The sequence below is a fragment of the Lycium barbarum genome, chromosome 6, assembly GCF_019175385.1.
Source record: "Lycium barbarum isolate Lr01 chromosome 6, ASM1917538v2, whole genome shotgun sequence".
NCBI classification, from domain to species: Eukaryota; Viridiplantae; Streptophyta; class Magnoliopsida; order Solanales; family Solanaceae; genus Lycium; species Lycium barbarum.
The window spans coordinates 114,835,837-114,856,125 of record NC_083342.1 but is presented as its reverse complement, the minus strand read 5'-3'; the positions used below and the strand labels follow the sequence as shown (position 1 = coordinate 114,856,125).

Genomic DNA, 20,289 nt, shown 5'->3' with positions numbered 1-20,289 from the left:
TTATGCTCCAATTGATGCTATTCAGTCATCAAGCTGCTGGGTTACCACTTGCAAGTAGACTGGATATTCCCACTACAGTTATTCTAGTTCTTCAAAGGCCCAAAGCTACTTGCCTAATTGAAGCTTTAGATGCCAAGGGTCTTATTCAACAGCTACCAAGACATGCCAAGGGTCCTTTCAGCTCGACAAGTGGCAGCTATCTAGCATCAGGATTAGTGAATTTTTTGTAAGATAATTGTGCAGCTGATTGTAGAAGGAAGTTGTAATTGCATAGGGACTTTCTTCCAGTTAGATGGGAGGATAGTGCTGTTTGTTCTATCAGATAGACCATGAACTGGACAAGGCCAAATGAGAAAAAGATAAAACAGAAGTTCAAAATCTCCACCACCAAGCCCATAAGTTGAGATAAAATAGATTCAAAAGGATTTGGAAGCCCTAATCATCATGAAATCAAAGTTTCATAAAATCAAGAAAATCGACTCTCCCCTTGCCCACTCTGGCTAATACTACAAGAAAAGCAAAGGACCAATTAGCTTATGGCAAATTGCACAAGAGTGATTCGACACCAAATAGTAAAAGAATAATCTCAGGGAAAAACCTCAATATCAACTTGTTTATTTTGAAGCCAAAAAGATAAGAGAGGTTAATGAAAAATCATAAGCGCCTATAGAACAAACAAAAATTTATCAACAGAGGAAGTAAAGAATTGGCCAGATTGTAAGACTATAGAATCCTCATTGTTTATCTTGATCAGGTGCTGGTGCTGTCCAATACTGCTTAGTAGCAATTAGAAGCTTTTCTCTAACATGAGGACCGCCTTCGTGATCAACCATCCTGCTATCCCATTGTAGTCCATCCACTATGCTCTCCACATTCACCAAAACATCGACGTCGTCTCGGAATATCACACTCCCTTGTGGCCTTAATACTCTGTCCATTTCCAATAATATATCTTCCATTTCACATCTGCAATACATAAAAGAACGTAAATCAACGATCAATCAAACGTGCAACACTCGATGAACCTTCCAACAGTTAATTACCTGTCCTGGTAGAGGGTGAAAACAGAATCAGCATGTATGAAGTCATAAGTTCTTGGATACGTAGACATTGCCTCGCACCTGAACAAAAAAGAGCACCATCAGTAACAAGTAGGAAATAGCAAAGGCAAACTTTATATATGAGCAGTAAGCTTTACCAGCTTTGGTATGTCCCTATCAAACCACGTTCATAGACAACTCCAAGGGTATTGACTTCAGCCTCGATGGGGACAACGTTCATGACCCAAACTGGATCATCAACAAGTGCAGCTGCAAATCCTCCCAGCCAAGCATTCATGTCTAGTATGTTACGGTATCTTCCTCGCTCTGCTAATTGACTGTCCAAGGCCTTGTAGTGGGCGACTCTCTTTTTCCACAATTCAGTATCTTTTGAGAAGCTCTCTGCAGTAACTCCCTCTATATTAGCACTAGCAATCCTAGGAGGGACCGCAGTCAATCTTTCTGGCCAATTTACCAGTGGCCCTCCAGCGATATCTCTAACGTTGGACACTTCAGGAAGGGGATTTAAACAAGCATCAATCTTGGTGTACCTGGAAGATAGAAGAGCAGTCGGATAAGTACATAACAGAATACTAATGTAATTCTGAACTTCATCTACAAGGCATAGTTTTAACTTCACTGAAGTTAGACACTTTTTCATCAGGTATGTAACTTCCTACACTAAGCTCGTCAAATAGTTTGCTAATACTGACAAGTGTGGGATATTGTAAAACAGTTGCAGTGATAAGTAATATGACAAAAAAGTGTGGAATAACTAAACTAGTTCCAGTGTTTAGTTCCAACCTTATATGTGAAAGAACGTGTCATGTGCTGCAAGACTGTGGACACAGGAAGCAACAAGGAAGTCTTCTGAGGTCTAACCGGTTTAATTATAATCATTCAAGAAATAGAACATTACCATGCTTTGTCAGGATCTTGTTCCTGGCAAAAGGGTGGCTTCCTGAAGACCTTTCGGTTAATTTTGCAATGCATATGATTAGTAGGCTTCTGCCAAATTGCTAGGTCACCTTTCTGAGTTAATTTCTTCCAGCATAGGCTTCTTGCAACGCTCTCAATTTGATCTTGCTCTGCTTTCAAATCGTTTGCTGTTCTGTTCCAGCCCCTCCAGTGACCTTCCCAGTTAATAGGTGGTCCAGAAAGAATCCAGTATCCACCAGGACGTAAAATTCGATCAACCTCAATTAAATATAGCCCATCTGTTCAACATCAAAGGGATAAAAAGTAAAATACTAATTGAAAAGATATATCTTCAAACATAAAGAATGAGTAAAAAGAGCAAAGGTATGTCATTTAGATTACCATATTTTCCCCAAGGGATGAGACAGCGAGAACAATGTGCCATATCGAATGCTCTTGCAGGGTAAGGTAGTCTATTAGTAGCTAATATGCCAATCAATGCTGGAACTCCTCGCTCGAGGGCAAATTGAACTTGAGCTTCATGTGTGTCTTTGGGTGCAAATGAAATTGGAAGGATGTCTCTGGAGAGCAAGTAAGCACCCCAACTTGCAACCTGAAGTTGTGTATGGTAAAATTAGCCACACATGGTGAAGGAAAAGAAAAACAAAAAGAAACCAACAGTTAGACATGATAGACAAAACAAAGAAACTCCCCTAGTTGGAAGTTTGGGATGTGGGTGTGGCCGCACTACTGGACTAGGGATACGGTCAGTCGCAGAGTAAAAAATTTCACTAAGAGAGTTTTAAATATAAAGAAGTAGATTCAACATCTACTATATATTATATTTACATAAAAAATTATTTTGGTCTTTGTTATATACAATATAATTTTCCGACAAAGTATTAACTTATGGATCCCCCGTTGATTTTTCATATGAGAATCTCCTAATTATAGGGACTAATAGAGGTTACGTTCATGAGCATGGACTTCCCAGTAATGCAAATTTAGAGAATTCAGTTCAGCCTTCCCATTAAAGACTTAAGTTCTTTGTTGACCACTTTTACTGAATTAGTTAGTTGGCATCCATATGAGATTGTGTAACGTGTATTCCCAAATAAATAAACACACTCCGCTTCTATAAATTTATGTAACTTTTTTTAATCAACAATATATTTTCTTGTTTCTTTCAATAAAACTGTAATTAAGGCTTGGTCCAAAGAATGCTTGTACCGCCCAGAAGAGTGGAAAAACAAAATTTAAACTACATATGCATCAAGTAATTAATAAGTTTCCATATCTGTTGCATGAAATGTTAAATTCCAGAATAGGATTACAGTTGGATATGGAAGCCATAACAACTTTTTCTTTCACTGCAAGTTAATCTTAGAAGTGATTAGTTTGTGCTTTTTCTTTTTTGGCAAATCAATAAAACATATTCTTTAAGTGCAATTGAAGGAAACGCACATTTCGGGTTTCAATTAATTGTGGATTCCACTAAGTTCACTAAACCAAACCACCAACTCTTTTTTTTTTTTTTTTTAAGTCCAAACTACCAACTTTTTACAGTAAGATCAATAATTTCAACGCTAGGAATGAAAATCCCACACGCAATGTATTATAATTTCTAGAAATCATCTTGTTCAACCACCCCCCACCCCAACTTCAACCAACTATACATTGCTCTCTCATAGGATCTCTCCACTAATGTAAACTTTTCTTTAGCTAGGAAAATAAGAAAGTCAAATATATGAAATTCATTTCTCTTTTTGTTACTCCCTCAGTTTCATAATAAGTGGTTTTTAGGATTTTCAATCTTTTTCAAAATAAGTGGTACTTTAGGATTTCAAGAATATTTTGGGCATATTTTTCCAAAATTGCCGTTATTTAAATTACAAAATTCATTAACTACCTCTTTTTTTCTGGACATTTAATTATGTAAGCACAATTTGATTCGGGATAAATCTAAGAATGAACAATTTCTTAAAGAATGTGTATGAGCTAAAAGAACCACTTATTATGAATTACTTAATTGAAAATATGTAACTTTAGACAACTTCCAAACAGTACGTTGGAAAACCACGTGTACTGCCATAAAACTTACCTATTCTATTCGTTTTTCGTTTCTTGATAAGTCAAAGCTTCAAAAAGAAATATGCAATAAACTAGGGAGTACTTACCGAAACAATACCATGACATGCGATATGTACTATAGCTTTAAAATCGAATGTGACTTTTCATCCTTTCTTTAATTTGTTTATAAAAGGAAAATGTCAATAACACATTTTTGTCCTGAAAATTTGTATTTGATTGACAAAAAATATTTTACTACTAAGGAAATATAGTTTTCACCTAAAACTCTCACAATTATAGGCATTATTATGAATCACTAATACTCAAAATTTCAACTTCACCAGTGTCAGGTTGCAAGTTAGCGGTCAAAGAAGAATTGTTGTAGGGTGACAATCATGTAAAACTAGCAAATTTATAATGACTAGAGTAAAACTAGGAAATTCATAATGACTTGTGTAAAACTAGCAAATTCATAATGACTAGTGTAAAACTAGTCAATTATGATGAATCATGAACTCAAGATTTTCATTAAAACACTATCTCATTTGCTAACATTATTATTACTAACAATTAATGCTTTTCTAGGAGAAAAAAATCAAGACGTATTCTCCAAAAATAAGTCATTAGAAGACAAACATACCATAAGAAAATTCGAAAACGAAACATAGAAGTAATATCAAAACGTACCCCACAACCGGTATCAATGGCGGTCCTAATGGAACCATCTTTAAGCTTGATCAATTTTCCAATATCATCAATATAAGCATCAGCGCCACGTGGAAACATGGTCCCACCACCAGGGAACGTAAACCGGTCACCTTTAAACCGGACCCAATTCTGACCGGCTTTCTCAACCGTTAGATGTTTATGTGGAACATTAGCGTACCAAACATTGTCTCTACTTTCAGGCCACCTAAACGGTGGTTTATAACCAAATGGTGCTGGAATTCTACACTTTAACAACTCATTTTTCTCAGGACAATGTCTTTCACGATAAATAAGCATGTTTCTATCGAATTTTAATGATCTTTTTGAGTCTTCACATGGGGTGTATTCGGATAACAAAGGGTTGCATGAAGGGAAGTGTTTTACACGCGCTGATGAGGAGAGTGGGGTAAGTGAATCAGCAGTGTGGTGAGCGGTGAAGTCAATGGAGGTTGTGGTTTTGATGGATGGGTTGCATGATAAGGTGGGCAGGACGGTTGTAGAGGATAATTGACGGGTTGTGATGACGTCACTACCTTTTGGCCAAAGTCCGATGACATAAAAGGTGCAACATAGAACTATGGTGGCAGCCACGTAGTATAGATTAGCTTTCTTGAATCTTGATGTGAGGGTGTGTGACGAGTTGGACCATATAGCCATTGCCACACACAAACTCAATAAACAGACAAAAAAAAAAAAAATTATGTTGATATGAACTTTTGAGTTTGTATTTATGGAGATAGAAAAATAGCTCTCTGTGTGTATGTGATGATGAATGAAATTTCTTGGGAGGTGATTTGAGTTAATGAAGGGAGTGGAGGACGCGCTAACGCGTGAGTAAACTTAATTGAAGAGAGGAGGGAAATGAAGAAGATGAAAAGGCCAAAAGGAAGGGGGGGAGTATATTTATGGATGATGGTCTCTTGGCTTGTGCAAGGTAAGAAATTTTTTTATGTAATGAAATTGGAGTTTCGGCTTTTCCTTTTTTAAATACTTTTTCCTAGTTTACAATAAAATGTTACTATTAATGATGTTAGATAAGTAGTATTATAATTTGTACTAGTTATGAAATATTTTGGAGTTTCGGATCTTTCTTCCCAAGTTTATCATAAAATGTTATTTGATGATGTAATTTTTTTAATATTATATAATATAGTAATTTTTACTCTTTCAAAAATGAAATAAATATTTATTTTGTTTTTTGTGTGAAAATTAAATTCTTGGTGCTCGAAATCCATTGACTAGAACAATTGGAATGCGCATCATGAAAATTCCACAATTGGGTTTTAGTAATTCCTATTTGAAGATGATTTCATTGCTATCAAAGTCCGAAATCTTTATAGTGAAGGAACATTTAACTTTCTAAGCACACCAACAAATTGACAAAACCTCAATTTAAGTCAGATATAACTCTTTAATTTCTTTTTTATCTTACTAACATATAATTTGTACTTTTTCAAAAGCGACAAAAATATTTGTTGTATTTTTGTTTTTAAAAGAATGAGATTTCTTTTTTCCATCAAATATTTGGTGCTCAAAATTCATTGACCAAAATAATTCGAATGCGCAACATAAAAATTCAACAATTGGATTCCCTCCGCCCCATATTACTTGGCCACATCACTAAAAAATATATCCCGAATTATTTGTTCATTTACAAAATCAAGATAAAATTAATTAAAATCTTTCCTATCTTACCCTTAGTATTAAATGTTCTTGAGAATAGTCAATATTGATTAGAATGCATTTATTGGAGAGAGATAGGGATAAGGTAGTAAAATACATCTTTTATTTATGATTTCTTAAGAGGCGTGCAAAAGGGAAAGTGGCCAAGTAATATGGGACGGATGAAGTATTAATAATACCTGTTCGAAGATGATTTTATTATCCAAGTCCAAAATCTTTTATTAAGAATGAAGGAACATTTAATCAAATCGTCAAAATCTCCATTTAATTAGGACATAACTCTTCAAAAGCTTAAGGTAATTATGCATTTACTAATGACGCACAAATATTATGAGTTAATCCTATAATCTTTTGTAATTATTATGCTTAAAATGCACGGAAATAATAGTTAAAGAAAAAAACAATTGTTTGATTACTAGTAGTCTCCTAAAGAGAAATCAATAGTCGAGTTTTCAAATTTTGTAATCAAACCAGTCCAACTAAGTCGACTTTTCATTGATTCAATTTTGTCAGTTTTTTCAAAGTTTTATTGAATTTCTTAATGAATATGTAAATGTACATACATTGCCAAGCACACATATTCCAGCAAAATACTACACCAAACAAACTATACTTTAAAAAGGTTGTTTTTACCAAGATATCTTGATGATGACTGCTTACATGGTAATGAACAATTAAGGACTCAATTAAAGACATAAGTCTTATTTTTAATATGAAATAAATTCTTAGACCGATAACAATAAACACTATAAATCAGACTAGAATATAAAGGCAAAGAACTAAACTATGTAACTGTAATTAAAGAACAAGACTAGAAAATAAGAGTGCAAAAAAAATTGGACGACTGGATGAAATTGGGGTAAATAGATGTTTTTGGAGAGGAATTGGGGTAATAAATTTTTTTGGAGAGGAATTGGGGTAAATAGAGAAAGGGACGACGGGGCGTAATTATAATTTGTAAAGAGGTAATTTTTAATTGGTTTGGTTCGATTTTTTCGATTATTTTTGTTTAAGATCAAAATCAAACCAATATTTTTTAATATTTACAGTAAAAAATCAAAACTAAATCAAACAAAACAAATATCTATCTTTTTCTTTTGATTTCTCGTGAAAAAAGAAATCTCGTGAACACCCCGCATACTAGCATTTGCTAATGGTGTAACGTTTTTAAAAAGAAAAAAGGAACAATATTTTTTTCCTTGTTTTCATATGAAGTTGTCAATTTGAAAAATTACTACTGAGTAAACTCAAAGAAAACAATTTGACAAAGGAAGCGTCACAGATTGTGGTGTGATGGTAAATATATCTCCTCAACCTTTAGGCTTAAAGTCTTAAGTTCAAGTTTTGAGAATGCTATCGCTTTTGATATAGACGTCTATCCTCTCAAAAGTAAGATTCTCGACTCGAATTCGGATTAATCAGACTTTAAAGCAAGTATAATTAGGCACCGCATAAGAAACCAATAAAATTGACAAAAGTCATCAATTTAGCGTAATGTAATTCGATCAAAACGAGATACATCACCACTCGCTAAATAACGACTATGTCAAATATGTTGACCCGATAAAAAAATTCGATGTCTTTCTTTTTCCGCCAGATTCTTTAACATGAGTTTAAGATACAATTTTAATATTCTCACGTTTGTTCTGCTTTTGCTCTTGTACGCAAGGTACTTATTAGACTCACGAATACAAAAGGCAAACGAACATCTTCTTTTCAAAATTGTGTGGAGATTTATAATTAGTTGTGCCAGACTAATAGTAACATTATCTTGATCAATTTGCGCGTAGTTTAATTATTGTATTAATATTTTTTTTAATTTCTTTCACTCAATACAAGTTCTAAATAACTTTTATCCACTAAAATTTAGGCAGACATAAAGAAAAGTTAATAGCACAATGGAGATAGCTGTATTATCGGCGGTAAATCACTCCCAGCAGATCTATAATGGGTTTTGTGCATTTACATTTGTTTTTTACCGTTAGACCATGCTAGCACAAACTAGTAGAATTAACTCTTACAACTATTTTAATTTATTTTATTTAAATTTAGACAATCATTGAAAAGCGAATTAAGTTATGTAATATGGATCTTTTGATACTTAGCTAAACAACAAGAGGAAATGGCCTCCTATGTCCACTATCATTTGAATAGAAGAAAACGATATTTTTAGGTTTCTTACGTGTAAAAATAAGATCTCTTGTAAGAAAATACAAAACTAAAAATAGATTTAGAAAGGACTATAAAACTAAGGGTTGATTGGGCTCTTTTTTTGTCTCATGATGTTAATGGAGTGGTATTTATTTGAGCGGTCAATTGATTCTGTAGTCCTTTACATATCTACTTCATTTACATTTACGAGATCAATGTAAATCTTGTGTAGATTTAAGTCGTATGTGTTGAGATATTGTGCAAATATAATCATCATGCTCGAGGCTTCTGGTAATCATAGCTAGTAAAAATCGCTTACACCCTCAATTTTGCTTTAAAAATCAAATTTTCCCTTCAACTTTGAATACTCCATAGATATCCTCTCCCTTATATCTCGATTGACTTCAAAAAATGCCTACTTTACCCTCTAAATTACTAGTCTCTCTTCTTTATATTTTTAATATCATGATTCTTTTTTCTTTTTTAAAATCTATGTAATTGATTTACGTATAGGACAAACAAATAGGAGTATTATTTTTGGAAAAGAAAAGGTGACAACTTAGATGAACTCGTTAGTACAGCAGGAATTGAAGTATCTTTCCAGAAATGGCAGTAATACAAATCTAATATGATCAAATGTACTCTGACCAGCAAAGAGTAGCAGTAGTAATTGCAATAATCTGATTACAATTTTTTTCCAGATCCAACTTGTTCATACTCGACAGTCGACCATATATAGTGAATGTTTCAGTTCAGAAAACTTCTTATTTTTGTACTTTTTTTTTCTTTTCTATTTTCTTTTTTGTTGTCGAAATTCACGGGTGGCCTAGCGCGTGATACACGTAGAATTGGTCTATTTTGGTAAAGAACAAAAATACCACTGATTAAATACGACTCGGGTTTGTCACTAGTGGTAAAGAAGTATAGTTCAATAACCAAAATTCACAACTCTCAAGAATTCGAATCTCATGACAAGTTGCTCCCAATTTCTGGTTTATTTCCTCAGTTCTATATTATGTGGCAGTGTCCTTTTTTACAAAGATATTAGTGTTTTTGATATTTAAAAATTATCTAAATTCAAATTTATTATTTTACTTAATGATATTTTTCTACAAACATGCAAATGACATAACATATTTAGGACCACAACTCCACAAATTTCAATAGTTTTCTTTTATTCTGATTGAACTCTGTATTAATTCAATCACACTCATATAAGTTAAAGTTTTTTGCATTTTACACCCTTAACGTATGCACTCCTTTATAATATGTATTGTGTCCTATTATTTTTTATAATATGCACCCTAATCTCTTCATTTACTTACAAAATCACAAAACTCATTTTTTAAATTATTTAAGACGGTAAAGTAAAAAAAACAGAATGGGAAAAAATAACAACTCACATAACAGTTGTGAAGGTTGAGCAGCAACAACATCAAAAAACACCAGGGGGTTTGTTATACTATTTATTAATTGTGTTATTCTTACTTTACCCTCTTAAACAAACTAAAAATCGCTTTTTTATGATTCTGTAACAAAATGAAGCGATTAGGATGCATAATATAAAAAATAATAAGGTATGAATGAAAAAAAAAATACAATACAATACGTTAGGGGTGCAAAATAGTACAAAGATATCCCATAAGTTGAAATAGTTAAGAGTGCAATTAACATTTTAAATTCTTTTGAGATGATTTATTATGCGTGCTGCTGAAATAGTCCGATGATGAGGGAATGACAGTGACAATAATTGCAGGATTTCTATGAGTTCAACATTAATGAAAGAACCCAAAAAAAAAAAAAAAAAAGAAGGGAAAGCGATAGTGGCTGTGCATGAAGGTTCTACCTCCCACGTTGCAAAGCCATGCACCTTTTTTCGACTATTTTAATAATCCTCAATCCCACCCCATTACATGTCTTCACACAAACTGCAGGAACAATATTTTTTTCAGCTTTCATGTATCCACTAAATATTATATGTATGACATAATTGTATTTATATTAGTACTAGTTGTTCATTAGGGTGCAGAGGGACATGCCCTGCATGTCGTGACTTGGTGTGTGGTTGACTTCAGCTTGGTTGGTCTTGATTCCTTTCTGCCTCTGATTAGCTTTATTTTCTAGCCACTCGATTATTAAACTGAAGGCCTTCGAAAGTTTAATTGTTTTCTTAATAATCTTTATTTGTTTGTTTAATACCCTTTTATTTCGTGGAGGGTAGACCTGACGTGATTGAAGCAGTGGACAATGTAGGTGTAAATGTAAAGATGTAGTGTTTTCGTCTTTTCATTTTATGCGAAGGTATTGCTATTTGGAAAGTCACTATAATAATTTTTTCAAATTTTTAAAAAGTATTTGAATCGTTTGCTATGCTAACTTATGTACTTTTAAATATCTTTTAGTTTAAATTCATTTTTTTTTTTTTGAAGAATCTATATCCAATAGTATAAAATAAAATAAAATTACGTATTTTGATCCTCATACTCCAAATTCCTTCATAGGGGTGTCAAATAACGACTTGGGGTGAATATGGGCAAGTCAAAATGAGCTGACTTAATAACTTACACGGGCTGAAATGGGCTGGTGACCTAAAAATAGGTCATAACCCAGCCCATTTAATTCTTATTAAGTTTTAATTTCTCTGTTTGTTGTTTTATAATTTGTAATTACCTAATAAAACTATTTTTTTCTTTATTACATTTATATGTGCGTATCAAATAAAAAAGTGTCTTTTTGACAAGATTTTATGGGTCAGTTTGAGCTAACATATCACTGATTTTTTAGAACAATGTTTTCTTTCCTGCCAAACATATCCTTAATCTTTAACTTTTAAATCTTGGAAGGGGTACAAATTTCAAAGTAGATCTCACTTGTAGGAGAAAAGATAGGACCATCTATCCAACTCCCATGTGGTCAGTTAAATTAGCCACAAGTCACATGAATTGTCAATGCATCTCAACCTCAAGTCTAATTTTTTTTTCCCCTCCTAGATTGAGTATCAATTTTTTTGGTTAAACAACTCCTCCTTATCCATAATAAATAAAGAGGAGGGAAGCAGGGGGTTGGTATGTGGCTAGCTCACGTCTAGATAGATTGAAAAGGTTATATTTCCGTCCAAATAAACTTCGATCTATGCCTGATATTTTGTTCAGAACATGCTTATTCAATGATTACGGACATGACCAACTAAACCTTTATTTGTCCTTATAAAAAATGATTTTAGATAAATATTAAAAAGAATTTGTTGTCAACATTATCCTCCTATTCATCTCCACATTGTTTAAGTTTCTGGGAGATACCAATTACCAAATGGCTGACAAAATGCTTGACTCCGCGCTGTCGCGCACCAATTATAACATAGATATTTAAGAAAATTTAAACAATCTTTTTATAAAGAAATCACTCCTGAGTCCTGACCAGCATAACTGTTTCTTTCTTCTATATTAAACTTTTTTAAGGGAAAAAGAAAGGAAAAATGGAAGATAATATTGAAAATTTTCTTCGTGTGGATTGCAGATTGGCTCAAAAAATTCCTCTAATACTAATTAGACTTTAACATAGAATTGTTGGGTGCGCAAACAGAGTCCCACATTTTGTTAGATTTTTGGGTTTTCCCTTCCTATGTGGAATTGAATTAATAAAACTCAATCCAATTTGGACCAGGCCACTTTTGCCCAAAAAATTCCTCTATATATAGGATCAATTTAGGTCTTATTTTCATAACACAAGAGTGAATTTACAGCAGGCATATAGAGAGAAAAACGTGAGAGAGAAAGCAGATTTTCGTCCAGAAATTTTCTGCTACAGCAGTCCGCTTTAAATTGTTCCGATTCGTCAACCGTTGGATCGTGCTGAAATTTGAACTGGGAGTTCTCAACATCTGGTTCTTCGATTTCAACGGTGGAGATCGGATATTGTGTTCTGTATCTTCAGTTTTCGAGTACAAACAGTAGCTCATTTTTTGGGTTGATTTCTCCCCTTTCTTCACTAGTTTTCGTGCTATGTTGCTCCGTGCTTGGCTTTATTGTTGTAGCCATTTGGAGAACATTGTTGTAACTCTTGTTGATTTTAGTGGAGCTTTTGTGGGACGAAGGTCTCGTAGATGTTTCCTCTTCACCTTGAAGGGGTTTCACCACGTAAATTTGGTGTCTCTTGCATTCGATTTATTTTTACTTGCTTTGCTATTTTATTGTTGGTATAGCTGCTGCCCGAATTTTCATTTGTACTAGTATTTATTGTCTTCTCTTGATTCAAATAGTGTGGGAATTTTTTACTTAGGTTTTTCTTCCGCTGTTACCTCGTCGTGCAATTTGGTTATTGCTTGTTTCTTCCCAACAAAGTGGTATCAGAGCCAATGGTTTGGCGGGACGAATATGAAGATGACGGAGTGTGGCGTGGGGCCCGGCTTAGTGCCTTTGCCCGTCTATGGGCTGGTTGATGACATTTACCCATAGCTTTGAAGACGCATACACAACCTTTGGGCTTCGGTGACCGTAAATACTTTGACGATGTGGGTGGCACAAATCTCTGACCCATGATAAGTCATGTGGAACTTAGTTCGAGGGGGAGATTGTTGGGTGTGCGAACAAAGTACCGCATTGGTAGCTGAAAAGAAAAAGGAGCTACTTATAAGGTGTTGGATATTCTTAATGAAGTGATGTCTTTTGGGAAAAACCGTGCGAGCTTGGCCCAAAGCGAACAATATCACAACATGTTAAGAGTATCTTTGGATCGTTTTAGCCCAACACATTTATCGCAGAAAAACTTGGGCAAAGATTTGGAAATGAGAGCGTCATATTTGTCCATATTTTCTTTTTCTAGAAACCAAACATATGCACATTCCATTCAGACCAGTTGCAAATTGGATTTTCCCGAGGGTATTAGATGTATTAGGCATATAATGCATGATAACAACTCTATCATCGGTGGTCTAATTAAACTCTATACAAGATATCATGTGGACTAGCTAGGATTAATCTTGTTACTTGAATTCTATCCATTTTTATAAAAATAAAAAATAACATAAAAGATATGAAAAAAGGCTAAGCTTCAAGATAATTTGAAAATCACCCTCATTGGAAGTGCATAATCAGTCATCAGTGCAAATTTTGTTTAAAAGAAATGTCCAACCTTTATTTATTCATTTCGTAATATATCTCATATTCTTAATGTGTCTGATTTAGCTTTTCTCTTAAAGTTGTTGTTTATTTGAATAATAAATAATTTGTCGTAATGATTTTCATTCTTTTTTCTTAATTATATTACTTCAATTATTTTTAATCACAGCTGGTTTTGATAAATCAAATATTATACGTTGTATAAATAGGCCTAGGGTGTAATTGGACAAAATATTGTTCAGCTTAAAACAAAACGTATATTTTATATTATACGTTGTATTTTAATTCGATGAACAAAACATTTAACAACAAAATAGATTAGTATCTGATTCAGCAATTATATACTCCATTAGATAGTATGCATTCGGATACCACCCAGCCTCTTATATATTTTTTTACTTTAAACTAAAAAAAAAAAAAAAACTTAATTTTGAAATATGGTATCATAAACTTTAATTAAACATTTCGGCGTTGTTCAAACTTTGGCTTATTCCGAATCAATTTACTATCCGAAGTGCACAGAGAGTTGACTTTTGGGACCACTGTTTAAGTCATATTTAAGGTGCGTAAAAATTTGAAAGTCTACCCATTTCGACACAAGTTCAAACATGTGATGTGTGAAGTTTCGTATGATTGAAGCCTGGTTATTTTTGCTTGGACTTCAGTCATTTATGTGTCTGAATCCAATCATCTTTGCATAAACTTCAGTCATATAAAACTTCGGACAAACTTACAAAGTGAGTAAATATGCAAAAATTCTAAAATTTAAGTACATGTTAAATATCGGTGTCCAAATAGATATCCCATAAATTTTTTACGTAGTTCTTCGTAGGGGTGTACATGGATCGGGTTGGTTCGGATTTTTCAAATACCAAACCAAACGAATTGCGTCGAGTTTTAAAATTTATAAACCAAATCAATAAAATTCGGATTTTTCAACCTCGGGGTTTTTCCCCCGGAAAAGTCTTCATACAAAACATATAACTTTACTTCAAATATTTCTTTAGTCCTAGTAAGATACAAAACATCAATGGTTTTCAAAAAACCTACGTAACCGACCGAACCGTACCGTACCGAAGCGATTTTAGGTTTCCTTTAATAAAACCGATGGTTTTTATAAAAATTTATAATCGTACCGAATAATTGGGTTGATTTTTAATTTTATAAAAATAAACCAAAAAAATACCGAACCGTACCGAATAAATTTATATGTGTAAAATATATTCTATATATTAGATTTAAATATAATAAATATTAAAATTTTCATCTTGGGTTCGGGATGATGAAATAATTAACACCTAAAGTTCCAACTCTTAAACCTATTATACTACTCCTATTGAAATTAATTTAGTTCTAGCGTCTCGAATAGTAACTACCTTGCAAGCTACAAGGTATTCCAACGATCTTGGATAGAAAGTTACAAAGTATTAGATATTTTTCATCTCATATGATTTTAAATTTCTCTTATTGGATATTAATCTTAGTAGTCTCAGTTCTTGAGTCTCATTGATTTTTGCCCTCTCATGCAATATAAATTATATTTTTTTCTTTGCTTAACATTGTTTTACACTACCGTAAAATAGTGGGATAAATCTTTATTCTTGTTGTCTTTCATGTTTTCTGGATTCATCACCTTTTAAACAGTAAAAATGTCTGGAACTTTTGCCAAAGTCCTATTGAAGTATGCATGATATCGTGTCTTTAACTTTTACTAGTGACTATGACATGATGTTGTTTTGTTTTAAAAAAATAAAACTGAAAATTAACCGAACCGTACCGATACCGATGAGAAACCGAGATGATGGGACGGTTTCGGAAAATCTAATTTTGGTTCTACAAAGTGAAATAACCGAAAAATTGGTATGGTATAAATTTTATAAAATAACCACTCGAACCGTACCATTGACAACCCTAATTAAGGTGTTTCTTAATAAATACACAAATTGTGAGATGAGTGATGACATTGAATTGAAATATTCAACAAAAAAGATAATAAAATAAAATTAGTTAGAATAAATATTGCTAATTAATAAACCATAAAGAAAATGACCATAATCTAAAAATACTAAGTCATGCTAAAATAAGTACGACTAATAAGTATTAATTACATGACAAAGAAAAAATTAAGTTATGTATTTTCACTCTCTAAAGAATAGATATTCAACATTATTGTCATTCCTAGTGTTAGAATTGAATTTCTTTTTGTTAGCATCAGTATTGAGTTGGTTTTGGTTTGGACTTTATTTGAGTTACTAACATCCATGGGATATAAAACTTATTGACATTCAAAATCTAAGTTCAAGCTTGAAATAATATGATAAAAGACAAAAAACTATGAAAAAATTTAAGAGATATTTATAAGTTACATTACAAATAAATAGTTCAAAATTGAATACATGTAATGTCGGGTTGATTTGGTTCGGTTTGATTTGTTTTTTTAGCTAAAACCAAATCAAACCAATTATGATCGGGTTTTTTTTTCAACACCAAATCAAGTCAAACCAAACCACTAGTCGAAATTTTTTCTCGATTTGACTCGATTTATTGGCTTGGTGCAGTTTGTCGGTTTTCTTTGTACACAGTTCTTCATATTCAATATTGCTTTCTAAAATAGGAAGCAGACTTGAAGGATCTTCCTGCCCAGGATAATTAATCCACTATGTTTACAAAAATCACCCTCTCGTAAAGTGGCGAACTTAGAATTTTCACTAGGAGGGTTCAAAGTATTGCCAAATATTAATCACTTTGGCAATAAATTCGCTTAAGAAATTAGAATATTTGCGTTTTCTAGAGAAGTCGTCTCTTACTTTTTTGCCCTCTTCTAAATCTCCCTTATTGCTCTAATTAGTGTAGAATTAATTAATAAGATATTTAAGGGAGAGATAAATGGTGAAATGGGGCATTTGAGATAGAGATAAATGGTATTTTAAATAGATATTCTTATGACTTAGATTATTATAAAAAATTCTTATAGAATGTGTAAAACCTTAAAAGACAAATAATATCAATCGACATCGATCAAGAGTACATTCCAAGATGATAATGCTATAATAATAATCATGATAGTAATCATTATATTCTACCCATTTTTCAAATTAATTCTTCAAAGTATAATGTTTAAACTTAGTTTAGTACATTTTGGATAGGTGTTTCCCCAGTGTCATCTTCAATATGAAATCTAAAATTTCTCAAAGACTTAATTGAGTTGGACTAAGACTAAGAAACACTCAGACTCTGTGACAAGTTAATGGTCATATTTGGTTGAGTACCATCTGATAAAGTCAAATGAAAGCAACAAAGATTAAAGAGCTAAGTAGGTAACCTATGTAAAAGAAATTTCATTGAATATGTAAGCATTCAATTTCTCCATAAAACAAAGCATGAGCATCTTTAATAGTATTTGACTTTGTTGGCATATGATCAAATTGAAACACACTAAAGAGTAATTGGACCACTAGCAAGGATCAACAAATTGTTAACCACCGAAATATTTTCATTGGCTACTGAAATGCAACCAAGTTTTGCTGTATTATCAGAAGAGGAAAATGTAGTCAACGATTGGACGATATATTGAGTCTAGGCCTATCTAGTATTGCTTGATATATTTCAGTATCCAGTTACCAAATTTAGCCTGCGAGAAGGAAAATGTTGGCCCAAGGTAACATCAGCTGTCCAAATATTTATAGCCCAAATGCACCAACGTTGGGCCAGCCCAATCTAAATTTACCTAGCTTTTTAGACTTGTCCATAACACAACGACTGCAAATGGTGCAAGTGGTGCGAGTGTTTAAAAGGTCTTCACCAAAGAGAATAGTTCTTGAACCAAAGTGGAAATTTTAGAATTGCCTCATGGTTCAATACATATGAAACACCGGCAAATTCAGCTTTTTTTTTTTGTGAAAAAAGAGATTTTGAATTAAAGGCTATCGACCCGAGAGTGCTCAATTGATCCATTCAGGGAATTGTTTCCAGAAACACAAGATCATATTAGCAACTTCAAGGAAAATATATAACAGATGCTATTATATATGTATGATAACAAAGAAATGAATAGTGGGTCTAGCTCAGCTCTAAAAACTAACTCATAAGGTGAAAATTGCTTGAAACTATATAAAGAGGTCTCCCATCCCTAATGAGCCGATGCAAGACTCAAACATCCCCCCCTACCCCCTCTCGCACACTCAAGACTGAATATATGAAGCGTGAATAATAAAGATGGGGTTCTAATATCGGATAAACAATGAGTGAGATGTTCCTAGCTCTGATACCATGTTTAAAAAAAAAAAAAAATTTTAACAATAAGAATTATATACAACAATAACAGAATTTTTTAAAAGTAACAAATATTGTTATAAACCATTTTGTCAAGTTGTATTTTGGATGCATTATTAATGATTATACAAGTAGAAGTGTAAATTGTATCACTTGATTTAAAGTGATAAATACAACTTGAACTTGCAAGTTTTATATTAGTTGTGCCAAGTTGTGTACAAGTTACAAGTTCAAGTTATAGAGCAACTTGTACAAGTTGTATATGTTGTAGGTTTAGAGACAAAACTCTTCTATAAATAGGGAGCTTTGTTTCTCATTTGTAACATAAAAAAAAAGTGATAATACAATCTCTCCCTCCTCTCTACAAAGTTATTTTTGATTTGCTCTTATTTATTTGCAATTATATATAGTTTCATAACACGTTATCAGCACGAAACTCTGTCATGTTGGGAAAATATTTTGAAAAGATCAAGAGACATGGGAGAATTTATATCATTTGAAGTTTGGCAGAAGTGCAAGATTTACACCTTATGTTTTAATTGTGTCAATAACTAATTTTGTAGTATTTGTTTAATCACTACTAATTTCTCTATTATGAAGTGATATTATTGAGAAGGTTCAACTTCTGCCAAGAAAGGAGAACAATTAGATGTGTCTGACGTAAAAATTAAAGTGATCTGAAAGTAGACCAGACTTTAAATCATTCAGAAAATCAATGGACAATCAGCTTATTCACTTACGCAATGGCAAAGTATTGAGCTCAGGGCATCAAATAAGCAAGAATTAATTATTAATTATTAGAAAGAAAAAAAAAGGGAGAAGTCTACCGATGTGTAATACGATATTGCTTCCAAAAGCTCTAGTTTGTTTGTACAAGAATTCTGGTGCACTTAAATGTGCTCCCGAAGAACAATATTGGCAGTATAACCACCGGAAGTGGTTTTATTTTCATAGACTTGTTGTGATTACAACTGAAAATGTGTTAAAGAAAAATTAAAAAAATTCTACGTCATATGTATGTCTCGATTTGCTCCTGAAGTAGTAATATCTTAAAAGAAATTTTAAGCTATTATTATTTGATATGCTTAAGACGCGTTCATATATGTTCCATTCCTAAAGAATGAGAATTTTTTATAAATGTAACAAATATATCAATTCCCTGAAGTGAATGTGATAATATGTAGTAAAACTTATAAATACGGATGTACGTTTGGTTGTAAAAATATCACGACTCTCCAGAAGAGGTAGAATAATTGAGAATAAATATTTTGAATATTCTAAGTTTTACTCTCGAAGTAGTAAACTCAGAAATTTGCTCCCAAAGTAGCAAACTCTAGACCTTATTCTCGAAGTAACAAACTTTGAGCTCTACTCCCGCAGTAGTAGAACTCTGAAATCTACTCCCGAATTAGTAGAACTCTGAAATTTACTCCTAAAGTAGTAAATATTCTGAAATCTACGCCCTGAGTAGCAGAACTCTAAAATTTACTTTTGAAATAGTAAATATTTGAAATATATTCCTGAAGTAGTAAAGACTTTGAAATTTACTCTTGAAGTAGTAAACATTTTAACTTTATTCCAAAGTGGTAAAACATTAAACTTTACTCCTGAAGCAGAAAGAATTGGTAAAATATTTGAGAAGTATTCTGAAGCAATATCTTCTTATGCTTGAGGAAAGTAACGAGTTATTGATGAACGTCGTATAGCAAGCACATTTGAATAATCAGGATTCATTTCCCGAATTTAATGAAAAATACAAGGAATATACATTTTATTTGTGTGGTATGAAACTAAGGCATTGCAACACGTACCTGTCGTACGTAGAAACATCTTGAATAAGTTTATTAAAGTATCATTTTAAAGCAAAAAGAAGCAGAGTAAAATGCTTTCTACTATAAACACATTGATACATTATGGTTAGTTGTTATTAATTTCCTTGAAGGAAATAACCATCAATGTGTCCCTTCCTGAAAGATGTGGTTACTATGTGATTGTCGCTTTGATACAAAATATTCAGATGTTAATAGCTAATCTCCTTGAAGGAGATATTTGAAATACTGAAGTTTAGAGCTTATGTTTACTTTTTGTAATATATAGTTTATAATTATCTTTAAATGTCCATTTGATTACTATTTTCTTTCATGACACCAGCAGTGTCTAATCAAATTTTCTTTCGTGATACCAGAAGTATCTAAAAAATACTTGGTAGTAGCAACTAGTGATCAAGGGCTCTAGAAGAGCTAATTGTTTATCTACAAGTATCATGACACTAGCAGTGTCCAAATAATATCTAATTATGGTAAATAAATTGAAGTCTCTTGAAGATGTTG

The 20,289-nt window shown here is 32.6% G+C and overlaps 1 protein-coding gene across 1 annotated transcript; it reads right to left on the bottom strand.

Annotated features, from left to right (window-relative positions):
* Positions 1-573: 573 nt before the first annotated feature.
* On the bottom strand, positions 574-5,671 carry LOC132645673 (probable methyltransferase PMT15). Its single transcript, XM_060362800.1, has 6 exons — positions 4,716-5,671; positions 2,361-2,571; positions 1,960-2,257; positions 1,199-1,591; positions 1,044-1,121; positions 574-966 (listed from the first exon to the last, which is right to left on the bottom strand). Exons 1-6 carry the CDS (start codon positions 5,391-5,393, stop codon positions 735-737), a joined length of 1,890 nt encoding a protein of 629 aa, XP_060218783.1. The 5' UTR covers positions 5,394-5,671; the 3' UTR covers positions 574-734.
* Positions 5,672-20,289: the final 14,618 nt, after the last annotated feature.

What these genes read in the sequence shown, in the direction of transcription:
- LOC132645673 (XM_060362800.1), bottom strand. Translation starts at nt 5,393, where the DNA reads ATGGCTATATGGTCCAACTCGTCACACACCCTCACATCAAGATTCAAG. An exon ending in CAAGATCCTGACAAAGCATG is followed by an intron (nt 1,592 to 1,959) that starts GTAATGTTCTAT and finishes TCTATCTTCCAG; the next exon opens with GTACACCAAGATTGATGCTT. An exon ending in TTCACCCTCTACCAGGACAG is followed by an intron (nt 967 to 1,043) that starts GTAATTAACTGT and finishes TATGTATTGCAG; the next exon opens with ATGTGAAATGGAAGATATAT.